Source organism: Panthera onca, chromosome B2, assembly GCF_046562875.1.
Source record: "Panthera onca isolate mPanOnc1 chromosome B2, mPanOnc1 haplotype 2, whole genome shotgun sequence".
NCBI lineage: Eukaryota > Metazoa > Chordata > Mammalia > Carnivora > Felidae > Panthera > Panthera onca.
The window spans coordinates 117,566,010-117,579,616 of NC_138343.1; the positions used below are offsets into that span (position 1 = coordinate 117,566,010).

The following is a 13,607-nucleotide window of genomic DNA, read 5'->3' on the forward strand; positions in this document are numbered from 1 at the left end:
CTAGAAATTTAGAAAATTTGGTCAAATTAAGGCTCTTCTGCATAACTTTTTATTTGACACTCATTAAGGATTACAATTTAAAGACAATCAAGAAACCCTACAAAATCAGTAGCAAAATGAAGATGTGGCAAAGACAAATTGAAAAGATATTCTGTTAAAAGTCCAAACACTCCAGTACACTTGACTGCTCACACACTTTCAACTAATGGTAGTGAAATGTTATTGGTGGGGGATGGGGGTTACAATGTAAGTGGCCAATAAATGTTGGGTGAATGGATGAATGGGTGGATGGATGACTGCAGTTACAACCATCCACATACATGTCAAATAAGAATATATTTTCCTGCACGTGCTAGAGAGGAAAAAAAAAAAAAAACACACTTCAAGTATAAATAAACCATTTGGGAGTGGAAGAGGGTCAATTCCAGATTGAAATTTCACGTAAGATCATTTTAATGTAAGTTCTACAACAATTAGTGAATGATTTCTATTGCACGTGGTTTCTATTGTACAATACTAAAACCATGACAGCCAGGAAAACAGTAATTTTAAACATCTTCACCCAAATCCCAATGTTTCCTACTGCCAAAAGTACAAAGGACATCATTTTAAGTTGATCAGATGGTGCCATCTGACTCGCTTCTGGAGGATAAATTTTCAAAACTATGTAGTATTTCAAAGCATATGATATTAAAGTCATTTTTACATGAAGAGTCTGACAGGCTTTGGATTTCAGGTTAACCTTTCAAGTATATAAATATGCCACTTGGTTTAGCTTTATGACATTATCTTTCTCATTTGCAGTGCTCTGGAAATATTTCATCTCAGCTACACCTTCAATGCCTTTAGGGCAAGACTTCATTTTCCATTTATTTTGCCTCCTCCCACTGTATGTCCTGATGAATGCTACGGTCTACTGATTAACAAAATCAGACTTTGTGGAACAGGAACACATTTTCCTTTTCGCTGATTTCTGCTCTCACTCACACCCACCTATGACCCCATTCCTCATCCAGCACCAGAGAGATCTCTGTCCCGCAAGTGGGACTAGGTTATTGCCCAGCCCAAAGCTCTCCAGTGACCTCCCATCACTCCTACTCGAATTCCAAATTGGCAGCGTGGTCCTTAAGATCCAGAGTGACCTTCTGACCTCTGACTTTTCCTAAGCCCTTGGCCTTTGGCCTTTCAGTTCCTTAAACTAGCTCCTGTCTGGGGGCTATTGCGTTTGTTCTTCTTTACACATGAAAAGAATCTTCACATGTCTGTCCCCTTCTCATCGTTAAGGTCTCAACTCAAATGCCATCTCTTCCTGAGCACAAGAGCAAAGCAGCCTTCCCGATCACCTTCTAACACGACACTGTATTTCATCTTCTTAACACTCATTTCTTAGTACTCTCGAGTTTCTAATTCCTAATTAACAGATCTCCTATCTCCCCCACTGGACTCTAAGCACTACATTCCCAGCAAGGAGCAAGATGGCCAGCCAGCTAAGCAAAATTAGTAGAAACAGAAGATTAAGAATGTAAAAGCAATGGAAAGCTAACTTCCTTAAGTAGTATCAGATATTTCATATATGTAGGGAGCGCAGAGATCAGAGGGGCTGCACCAAAGACACCAAATCTTTTCTCCCGTTAAAAAGCTTAAAAATGAAAATCCACAAGGCTTCCAAGGGTCGTTAGTAAAACAGTAACCTACCTCACACGTAATGTGTTAGTTTAACACCACCTCAGCGTGCACAAGTGTTGTACTAACGGTGCATTTTCACACGAGATCATGGTTTCCCAACTGTCAGCCACATACATCAAAATCAGGGGTCATCTACCACCCAAACTGGTTGATATGTCTGCCTTTTAAGTTGTGGAATGTCCAAATAAAGTACTCCTGCAGGGCGCTGTTTCTCACTAGCGATCCCCTCTTTCTATGCACGGAAATGAAATTTTTTGAATGCTTGAAAATTTTTTTTCAAAAACATTTTCGGTTGATACATAAGAAAAAAGGAGTATCCCATGGCCGTGGACAGAAGTACGAGGAAAAGGGGAAAAAGCAAGCGGAGATCCAAGGATGCAAGGTGAACACCTTGTCTGCCTCCTGGACTTTTTCTTCAACTGTCCGTGTTGCCGCTCTCTGATGCTTCTCCTTCACGGATAAAATATCCTTGAAAAGATGGTCTCCTTTGCTCTATTGTTTTAAACAATAGACATAATCAACAGATAAGACAAGTACATTACATCTATAGCAACACAGACATAAAACAACCGTATGGCTCAGCAGGACGGACAAACCAGATGAAGCGGCACATAAAGGGGGACAAAACCTTAGCACGTCATCCGACACGATTTTTCCAGAAAACACAACACTCTAGAGCTGACTGCTGACACATGGGCACTAATAGCTCCAGGAAATCTGAAAATAACAATTTAAGTTGTTGTATATACAACTTGATAAGCCTCTGGTGTTTTCAATCTTAATGTTGCCCTAAGTTGTTTTTTGTTTTTGTTTTCAGTTCAGCAATGGTTTCTGCTTCTGCTCTTGTAGAACTAGTTTCCTGTCATGGTCACAAACTTGGAAATTTAAAGCAACTAATAGCTTTGCCTTCTTAAGAAAAAGTGAATAAAAATAGCATGAGACTAATGCAAATGCATACACATTGGGTAAAATTCAAGCCAGACTAGATAGATGATGAATTAAGGAGAAGAGAGGGCTGTAAGGAAAGGGGGAAAGATGAAATTGTCAGCTAACACCTTTATACGACTTTTTAAAATAGCATATTTAAAATAGTATAATCAGAATTTCCTCAAACATGATAAATGAGTCCATGAAAGTTTTTCGTTGGTAACAGATTTTGGAGCATTAGAAAATAAGAGATGTAGATAAAAATGAATGGAGAAATAAATTGAGACTATATTGTAAAGGCAATACTTATATTGGTGGTGGGGAGACATAAACCATGGAAAGAAAAAGAATGAGTGTGGAGAGACGTTACGGTTGAAAATCCTTTTAAAATACTAGTCTACATTTCATTACTAAGAAGCTTCAGTACTAAATCGTATTAACATTTTGCAAACTTTCAACAGAGCTCATCAGCTTTCAGAGCTAAGTTTAACACTTTGCCCTCACAGTAAATACCTTGTAACATTCTAAATATGATCTATATTCCTGCACCCCTTTAATGATTAATTATTGTTTAGTAAACTCTTATTTCAGTCGTTCATAACAAAAAACCTTAATGCAACATAGTAATGCCAGTTTCTAAGTCACCAATATGACATGTCATTACTACTAATTTACTTGAGTAAAAATAGTGAAAGTACTTTGCAACTTTCAAAAAAATTTTAAAAATCATACAATGTACTAAGAACAAAGTCAATAAGTATTACATTGTTAATATTTAGTATTTAAAAAGTTGTTAGCAATTACATTAAAAAAAAAAAAAAAAAGAACATTTTCTAACTTCCTGAGAATCAACATAGTATATTAGCAACCTGAGTTTTAATGAAGAGCTGGAATGAGACATATAGCCAACAAAGAGCTAGTGACATACCCCTTGTGTCTGTAGGGACAGAGGTGTGATACGTCGTTTTTCCCATTCATTAGGGCGCGGCTCAGGTGTGGATTCCATAAAATTGCGCTTGAGTTCACTAATGCTAGCCTGATGTCTCAGTATGTCCTCCTGGGCCTTATCGAGGTCCTAGCAATATGTAACGTAATAAAGGGCAGAAATCCAAAAGGAAAAAAAAAAAGAAGAAAAAGAAAAAGAAAAAGAAAAAGAAAAAGAAAAAGAAAAACCCAGCAGGACAAAAATAAAAAAAACCAAAAAATAAGACAGAGCAAACTTATGATTAAAAAAACATAGTAAAGCAAGAAAAATGCCAAGTCTCAAAAGCCATATTATCACCTATGAATATAAGGAGTTCATCAAAATTGGAAAATAAAGCCAATGTGTAATTTTTTTATGGTTCACATTTTAAAAGGTTCTAATTTCTTCTCTGTTTAGAATTTTTAAAGAAATAATTATTAACATTATCAGAAGGACGTCATAGAACTACTGGTACTCAAAAATGGCTAATGACCTTCTTCCTAAAAATTGGACTTAAAACGCAGCCTATGACTTTGTTCCTGCAAATTTACCTGTCTCATGAAGGCTATCACTACAGCTGCATTCTGTGAACATAGTAAATCAAGTAAAAAATAGAGAAAGGTACTCAGAAGCACATTTGGCTTGATGGGAAAGCCAGACCAAGATCATCAAAAAAAAAAAAAAAAAAAAAAAGAGAGAGAGAGAGAGAAAGAGAAAACCAAGGGTTGACTTTTTTCAGGAAATCCTAGCAATGGCTTTTAACAGTTAAGGAATAAAAATAATGGCTTCCAAAGGCTGCTTCTGTTCAGCCTCTCTATAAGAGTGAGCCTCCCATACGGTTTCATGTGCTTGCCAAGCACAATTGTGAGGCCCAGTCACCCCACATACCAAATGGTCCTTATTCAGAAAGAGTTACAAGAAAAACTGCCAGGTCAATTTGCACTGGAGCAGGCCCTGACAAATGGTATTGGTGGGAAGTTTTAGGTTGGCCCCGATAAACTGTATTTGTGGGAACAAAAGGTAACTAGCGTCCAGGAAACAGTGTTAAGTGAATTTTAAATGTTCTCTTACATTTCAAAATCACAGGGCCGCCCATGGATTATAGCTTTCATCGCACTCCCAGAGGAACAGGTCATGCATCTGATAACATTAGATAGTCCACATTCATGCACAAGCATCACAGCTCATCTACGAGCTTCTGTAGCCATTTGCAAAAACTCACGATCATCTAAAACTCTTTGCATGGCATGGGAAAATGACTGTGGCTTGAGATCAGGCACATTTCTTGCATTTGTTCAAAGCAATGTTACATATTACAGTTCAGAGCATTTTAGTAAGTTAGGCAAAACACATTTCCAATAGTTATCAAAGCTGCCAGAAGCAACCAGATTAGTCAGATTACTGAGAATTGCAGTTCTCCAAATGAATACGTCGCCATTTTACTACCATAAAATAAGGGGGAAAACAGAAACACGTTCTCGTGTGACACGGGGAATATATTTTACATATCTAATTGGTTGCCTGGGTTTTCTTTTTTTTGCCCCCCCCCCTTTCTTTCCCACTCTCTTTTTAATCAAAACAATCCATTAACATATTTTCCAAATGTAATACTTTAAGTGGACCACATTCCTAATTGCATGGATTTTAGCAACTCCCCCACTCCCCCAAATTGCGAATACAGATTTAAAGCCATTTAATGCCAGATCAACACATATCTGTTCTGGTGAATATATATTAAGGACGGGGTGTTACTTGGGATTCTATACCCCGGAGGTAACCCATTAGGGAGAGAACAGATTTACCTGCAGAACTTCAGTAAGAGTAATAGATAAAAAATTTTACTCATTTGATTACACAGAACTTTTTTTTCCCAGTTGTCACTTTGAGAACTTCTCGTAGATATACTCATACCTAAGCCACTTTAAAGGAACAAAATCGGACTGGTAACATGCACTCCCGAGTTGAAGTGTCCCCCATGCATTCCATGCACCGTGCTTAAAGAAAGTTGCCAGCCAGCCTGTGCGTGACCTCCCGTCCACAGCAGCCTGGCAGCCATTAGGACAGAGTTGTTTTCTTAAATTATACAAACCTCCAACATTAAATTGCTATGTCTGACATAAATATTATCCCCTTCTACTCTCAAGGAATTCTTCTGTGAAATTAAATCACACACAGGGGGAAAAGGCAAATAAACATAAGTGTATCAGTCGACAAGCACCAAAAATGACCCAGAGTTGGCTAGTCCAAGACATTAACATAAAAGTGGAATAAAAAATCTTAAGAACCTAAAGTCACAACAAGCAAAACCCACAGATCATCCCCGAAGTGCATCACACACCCGCCCCCCCACCCCACACACACACACACCATAAGAATGGTGCACAGCAGCCACTAGGTATTTAATTCAGGGGGAATAAATATCCACCTCCTCCAGCTGTGTCTTCTCTTCTTTCCTCTTCACCTGAAAGTCATACAGCAAATGGCCAGAAAGAAGGGGGTGGGGGTAGTCGTAGCAACTCTACATTGGTGCACAGAAGCTGTATTGGAACTGAAATGGTGAACCGATTACCAACCTTTACTGTTTGGCCCTCAGAAGATGCAGAACATTAAGCCACTTTGGTCTTTCTTCACCTACATTGTTGCACAAATGGTGGAACTAGGCCTTTTTGCAAAGATGGAATGGAAAATGGAAGCTTCACTCCTTCTCAGTCCCTAGATTATGTGCTCCTTTTGAATGTTTTTACTCAGAAATGAAAATATGAGAGTGTAAAAATGGCATAATTCCATCTGTCCTCATTGGAAAGGTCTAGAGCAACGAGTGATGAGGGCAAAGTATAATGATGTAAAAATTTCGTTTTCACTTTGTATCGGGGACAAATATTCACCCTGTTATTGAGTTCTTTAACATAGATTTCTTTCCTTGGGAAGAAAACTGGCTTATTTTGCTACTTGCATGCTAAAATTGTACTTAAAAATACTCCTATTTTATAGCCACTTTTCTTTCATAAAATTCTTTAAATAAGAATACTTTTTAATGTTGGACACTTCTCAGTCTCTAGTGACCCAAGAAAAGGAAAAAAAAAAACCAAAAACCTGTAAATCTAAACTAACTCATGGAGATAAAAAGTACAGCATATGGAATCTAACTCATGGAGATAAATTATGCACAGCATAGGGAATATCATCGATAATACTCAAGTAATGTCATATGGTGACAGATGGGGACTAAGTAACATACAGAACCGTCAAATCATTGTTATACACCTGAAACTAATGGAACACTGTATGTCAATACATAAATTAATGTATTAAATAAATAAAATTTTAAAAATTTAAATAAATAAATAAATAAAAACAGAAATGACTACCGACTTCAAGGAAAGGCATAGCAAGAAACAAAAATAATGATTCGGAGACCGAAAGACAGCAGTTTAACCCTTACATGTTAATTACAGCAGGATCATATATATTCCTTCTCTTCCTAACTGGAATGATAGTGTCAAATCTGAGAGTTCAAAATGCTTTTTTTTTTTCTTTTCTTCAAACCATTCAAGTATTTTTGAGGTAAGCAGGGAGTCCAGAGGATCTTTTTATCCGAAGGGAAATAGACAGAGCTACCCAACAACCTATTAAGGATCATCTTCCAATTCCTTCGTCAATATTTAATTCTCTACAATGCCAATCTGTGGCATTCTTCAGGTAACCTTTAAGAATAGTGGTTTCTCCCACTATGCCTAATCATAGCATTACCTTTACAGTCTTCTTCAAGTGTGCCCTAAATTTTTGTGGTCTACTCTGTGGACAGTACCCACAGGACATGAGACACTAAGTCTTCAGACCACATTTAGCAAAACAAAAACATACCGCACACGTTAGTACTAACCTAGTAGTGCAGTGGTAGCCCTATAAAGGGATAAAAATCCTCAAACCAGACACCTAATTTTAAATAAAAGGACGCTAAGAAGCCCAACCTTAAGGCTAATCGTCTGAATTTTCAAAGAGCTGTGTTTCATTCTTCATATGTATTTCTTCAAAAGAAACTAGTATCTTCCTTACAAATACTTGACAGTTGACCCTTTCATAGAACTACATGATTTAGTGTTAAAACAATGACCACGACAACAAAAACTAACCGAAATTCATCTGGTTCCCAAACGGTACAATAATAGGGAGACAGGGAATTTCTGAGATTAGGCCTATAAATGTCAGGAGTAAAAGGTTACAGATACATCCTCATAAATGCAAGAAGAACGAGCTTGGCTTTCTAAAGAGAAATAACAATGCTAAGGAGTTGTACTAAAACACATCAGTGACAGTTATGTCCACTGTGTCCTAAGTTCTACATCAAAACAGCTTCCACCCTAAAGGAACAGCACTGATATCTGCAAAACAAACAGACCCCATTATGGATTGTTAAGGGGAACACAGGTTTCCTTCTTTTTTACATTTAAAACATTTTTTACAAAGACCGAGCATGGTCTAGATATTTACAAAATCATCCTATCATAACTTTGCTCTCAACTTAGAACGTGTGGACCTGGTCTATGGAAATCAGTGGAGGGCACGTGCTTATTTACATGTATTTCTCATGCACTAAAACACTGTATGTGAAAATGTGTGGCTCATACTACTTTGAGGGTAATCGGTGGTGAAATTTATGCACATGTTTACACTCTACATTATGAAGACATAAAATGAGGTGTAGTTTTGTTGGCCCCACAAACTCAAGCTTATGTAGGAGTGCCAGCAACTGCTTCCTCTTCCTCTGTTTTGTCATTCACGTCACAGTCATAAGAAACATTAAAGGAAGTGGCTTTAGCCTCCAGATAGCAGAGGGACAGAGCCAGAGGAAGGGAAAAGGTGAGAGAAAAAGGCACTGACTGAGAAGCAGAGAGAAGTAGTCCAAAGATAAGGATGAGGGAAGGAAGGAATGAAGGGGAGGTAATAGGAATGTAGTGCTGGACATCAGTGGGGAGGAAGGAGACCCAGACTTTGGGGAGGCTGGGGAAAGCAAGATAACCGTCTTCATCGAGAAGGGAGGGGAAGCTAGGCGGAAAGCACTTGCAGAACCTGAAGGAAAAGTACCCAAATTCAGAATCTCTGTGGTCAGCCTCTTTTAGAGGCTTCTCACGGGTGGGAGGACAGTCAGGCTGAGGGGGGGCTGCAACAGGAGCCAAGACAGAATCGAGGGTGGGCACTTCACAGTCCCCCTGCTCTGACGGTTCATCTGTGGAAGGGAGCTCTAAGCTGTCGAGTGTGACCTCGTCGGCCTCCGCAAAGGGGTCTTCCTCCGAAATGTCTGAAAGCAAGTCCATTTCGGGGACTGGCAACAGGTTTGGGGAAAGAGATGAAACACAGCAAATGAGTGGTGAAGGTGGGCATATGGAAACAGGCTATTCTCAGGAGCAAACCCATGATGGAATTGAGAAATGAACACAATGGATATGTTCAAAGGAGAAACAGAGGCAAGAGAGAAAAAGAAGAAATGGGTAGTTAGTGAAAACTTGTACTCTGAATTAGGGATTGTTATCAACACAGCAGAGCTAGAACATGAATTACACGATCCACTTTTAAGAGAAAAACTGGACTACTTTTATCACATAAAATTTATAGGTATAGACCGATTTCATTATTATTCTCTGACTGGTTGCAAAGAGATCCAATGAAACTCAAATAACATTCTTACTTTTAAATCTGGTTGCATTTAAATCAATGCTTCAAAGCACTGGCAAAAAGACCAGCGCACCTCGTCATTTGTTGAACATAAGCAGAATTTCCTTTGGAATTTAAAGTAACTTTTTAAAAATAACTATGTGCATCAAATTAAGTAGGCAAAAGGGTACTGAGACTCTGAATCCCTGAGCTCTTTGGTTTCAGATGTAAGCAGTCACTCTCCTGGGTGCCTCATTAGCATAATCCTAAAAGATTCCGACAACTTCACATTAGTTGAAGGATATTTTGTTGGTCAGAACTTGTTATTTTTAACTTAATGACTTTCAACCAAATAATTTTTTTGGTATGACAGTCACAAGTACTTTAACACAGGTATTCGGGGGACATGATGGCACGGTGCACCTTGGGGGCATTAGGGCTCACATGGTCCCCGAACCCTGCTCTATGTAGACAGGTGGTCAGCGCAGGAATTCCTGAGCCACTGGCAGCTACTAGTAGGTTCTTTTTACATTTATGTTGCAGGTCATTAACATTTTCAAAAGTTAAAATTTAGAAAGCATTATAAAATCGATAGCAGAATTTCCTTTTCGTGTTCACTTCCAATGTTCTCTATAAAAAAGTTGCTTTGTGTAGACACAGAAAAGAGATCTGATGAACTCAAAGCCTCTTCAAATCAACCTCTAAGAGACTTCACGTGCCCAAGGGAAGAAGGGATCATAAAATAGTGACAAATTTGAAAACACAACACAGGCTACTTCTCCACTCCCTACGGAGTGTGCCCCAACACACCACTTTCTCATTCACTATTCACCAGTCACCCTTTGCTTAAGAATTTCTTCATCATCAGCTAGAGATGAATGAAAAATAACATTTTTCATAAAGACCTTCTTTGTTCATTTCAAAAAAAAAATTCAACTCAGCATAATTAAAATACCCAACACAGGTTACGCTTTCAAATTTACAAACAAATATACATTTCAGATCACCACAGCTTTTATAATTTAGGGATTTAACTAAATAGGATGATTGTGAAGACAGTCACAAATACTAGGCCACTAAATTACTTGCTTGCACCAATATAAATTACATTGAGATATTTTGCTTTGAACAACAATCAGAAAAACGCTAGAGAGACTGTTCAGACCATCAGGAGCCTACATGTGCCTGAAAATGGGGAACTTTTATCAGCAGAGAACATACATAGACTAATTTTAAACGATACCTGAGTTCTGAAACAACAAATGTAACAGCCTCTAGTCTAAGTACACATTTAAAATCACATGTTCTACTAATTTACCATACCTTTCCTTCAACGAATTGCACATGTGGGACTTTAGTCGGGCTCCTGAGGTCCCTTCTGCCATCCCCATCCTGTACCATGGCGGTGCTGACAGCTCCGGGGCCATATGCTGAAACCTCCCCAGCAGGGCCAGGAAAATCCTTCATAAGACTTTCATCAACAACACCAACTGGAGCTAGTGAAGAAAGACCATTTGGAATACTTTAGGACACTGAAATGCTCAAAGTTTATGGAATTGCCCCCTCTTACACAGATGAACAGGCAGCATGTAGACATTAACAGGAACAGGAACATTGCTTGAGCTCTGAAAATTCCAACATATCAAATTCATTTTTAAATTTTTACCAAATTCTAAACATATTCTGAATTTTTACCCATGAAACTACACCAGGCTCTCCAATCAGACTTTGGAAGGCTTGAGTCTGATCATGGAATTGGCCAGTAGGAGGAGCTCTAAGACCAGGTGAGACAGAGTTGGGCACTGTGTCAAAATCCCAAAGTGAGGAATATTTTAATTCTCTAAGGCCTCTTTGATCTTTCCTAAACTTATTTCTAAATCTATTTATTGCAACAAACAATTATCTAGAGATTGAAATGATTTGCTTCAAATTATGTTTTCAGAATTCTTCCATAAAGGAAGCGTTAATTTGTGTATCATTCAAAATTATGACAAGACAGCAAAAGTCCATTTTACAAATTAACTTCTGTGCTTATTTTTAATAGTTTTCATTTTTCTAACCTCCCTCCTGAATGCCTCAATTTGACCTACAATAAATCCAATCCGACCCCCTGCCTCAGCAAACCTGGCCCTCGTGTGCTTTTCCTTCATTCCTCCTGCACATGAGCAGGGACATGTATTGTGCTGCAATTTCTGCCATATGGCAGGTCAACCCAAGACGGCATCACATTTCAACAAATGCAAGTGAGTAGGAGCGACAAAGCCTCTACCCATCTGTAGCTTTTTCCCCAACCCCCACCCACTGAGGTTATTTCACCTGTATGAAAAGTGCTTGACTGACATGGTGAGGTTTGCATTGGTTCTACGCCCCAGAAAAGGGCAGTAAACATGAGGCCTTTAGGCTGCAAGCTCTTGGAGGGCAATGGGTGTGATCCACCATATTGAACTGGGGAGGCATCAAGCACCTGTAATCTGTGTATCACAAGAAATGTCTTGGCCCACACCCTTCATGTGCCCTGTCCAAACCTTGCACCTTCCCTAGCCTTGCCTTTTTCACCAGATACCACACTTATACTTGTACCCAGTTACCCAAGCCACAAACCTTGAAGTCTCTGCCTTTATCCCTTACGACCATCAAGTCCAGCTGAATTTAAATGTGGCCAGTTCTCCCTCTTCCTATTTTACTAACCAGGTCACTTTTAAGACTTTGACAGCCCTTAAGGACTCACACTTTTGAAAGCCCACACCAAATCTTACATTAAGTATAATTATTTTCTTTTTTTTTAACTTTTCAAAAGACTTCAGTAATTTTCCCTCAGAAAATACAGGCTATGAGTAGCTCTTTTAACTTATGATTTCTAAGCACCCAATACACACACTCAGAAATTATTGCAAAATGGGAAACTGACCTAGAAATGGTTTTAGATGTAATGACATGGAAATTTTAATGAATATGAAAGTTACATAATGAAACTGGAAAAATATTTTGCATGCTTTTAAAGACATTAATTTCAGGGTGCCTGGGTGGCTCAGTTGGTTAAGCATCCGACTCATGATTTCAACTCAGGTCATGATCTCATGGTTCATGGGATGAGCCCTGTGCCAGGCTCCTTGCTAACAGCACGGAGCCTGCTTGGGATTCTCTCTCTCTCCTGCTCTCTCTGCCCTTCCTGTGCTCGCATACGGTCTCTCTCAAAATAAATTAAAACATTAAAAAAATAAAAATTTATTAATTTCACTATGCAGGGGGGTGGGTTGTTTGTGTTGTTTTTTGCATTTTGAAGCAAAATAACTTTTTAGGTCTCAAACACTTGTAGAATCCTGAGGAGCCTGTAGGCCCCAGGCACTGAGCTTATGGTGCCAAATGGCTAAATGGCCTACTCTCACCCAAGACAAGATCACTAGTGCTCTCACCTGGAGTATTCCTAACCAGTCTGCCTCTTCCTCTCTTGTCCTATCAATCATTCTCGACATTGCACTAAGTGATTTTTTTTAAAGAGGTAACATCATGTGGTGGGGGGCAGGGGTAGGGAGTAACACGGCGCACTTACATGCCTGCAGAACTGCACACACATGTATGTAATGCACACACACACCCTTCAGTAGCACTAGAATCAAAACCATATTCTTCTCCATGGCCTGTGAGGCCTTGCATGAACTGTTTGCAGCCTCTCTCTCCCCTCATTTACTAAAGCTCTAACTAGCCTTCCTTCTGTTCCTGGACTGTATTAAGCTCTCCCTAATCTTATAACCTTCAGCCCTGATGCTCCTGCTACCTGGAATGCTTTACTGCTCTACTCCTGGCTAGCTCCCCCTCATCCTTCACGTCTCAACCCAAATGGGTCTTCGCCAGATGGGCCTTCTTCTCCCATGACCCAATCCAAGGTAGTGTCCTGCTTATTGTATTCCCCATTTTCAGGAAGTCGTTGTCTCCCTCACTCTCACATGCATCTTGGTTGTTCTCTTAAATGACTGACTTGCCTCCTTTTTGGCTTGATTTTCCAATCTCGGAATCACACTGTTCTAAAAAAGTTTTAGAGTTTTATTTTAATGCTTGACCTTAGACATCATGTTGATTTTTAGCTTGTATGTAATCACTGGACGATTTATTTCAATCTGTCAAAACTTCAAGTGAGAAATATTTATGTACCTAAACTAGTCTAGCCTGACTTAAAAACTAAGTAGGAAAAAGAAAATACAACGCAGGTCAACAACAGCAGATAAAAGGTGTACTGACGGGGAGTGGTGGCAAAAAAGAAAGCTCAGTACCAGGTTACGGCCTAGCTTTGCTTTGGGAGGGAAAAGGGGAGACCAAAAGCCCTAACCAAATAGTTCACTGGCTCGTCATGTATTGGCATGAAAAGCCTTCTATTTTTCAC

General features: G+C 39.1%; 1 protein-coding gene across 23 annotated transcripts in view; it reads right to left on the reverse strand.

Annotated features, from left to right (window-relative positions):
* The window catches only part of EPB41L2 (erythrocyte membrane protein band 4.1 like 2), a 220,544-nt gene that overhangs the window by 31,977 nt on the left and 174,960 nt on the right, over window positions 1-13,607 (reverse strand). For 13 of the 23 annotated variants that reach the window (XM_060616654.3, XM_060616652.3, XM_078447318.2 and 10 more), the window contains 3 exons: window positions 10,553-10,725; window positions 5,667-5,729; window positions 3,542-3,688 (listed from right to left, as the gene is read on the reverse strand). In XM_060616654.3, the coding sequence (XP_060472637.1) occupies window positions 3,542-3,688; window positions 5,667-5,729; window positions 10,553-10,725 (383 nt within the window). Of the gene's footprint in view, window positions 1-2,076; window positions 2,179-3,541; window positions 3,689-5,666; window positions 5,730-10,552; window positions 10,726-13,607 lie in introns of all 23 variants that reach the window. The other 10 variants (XM_060616667.3, XM_060616665.3, XM_060616658.3 and 7 more) reach the window with 3 other exon arrangements.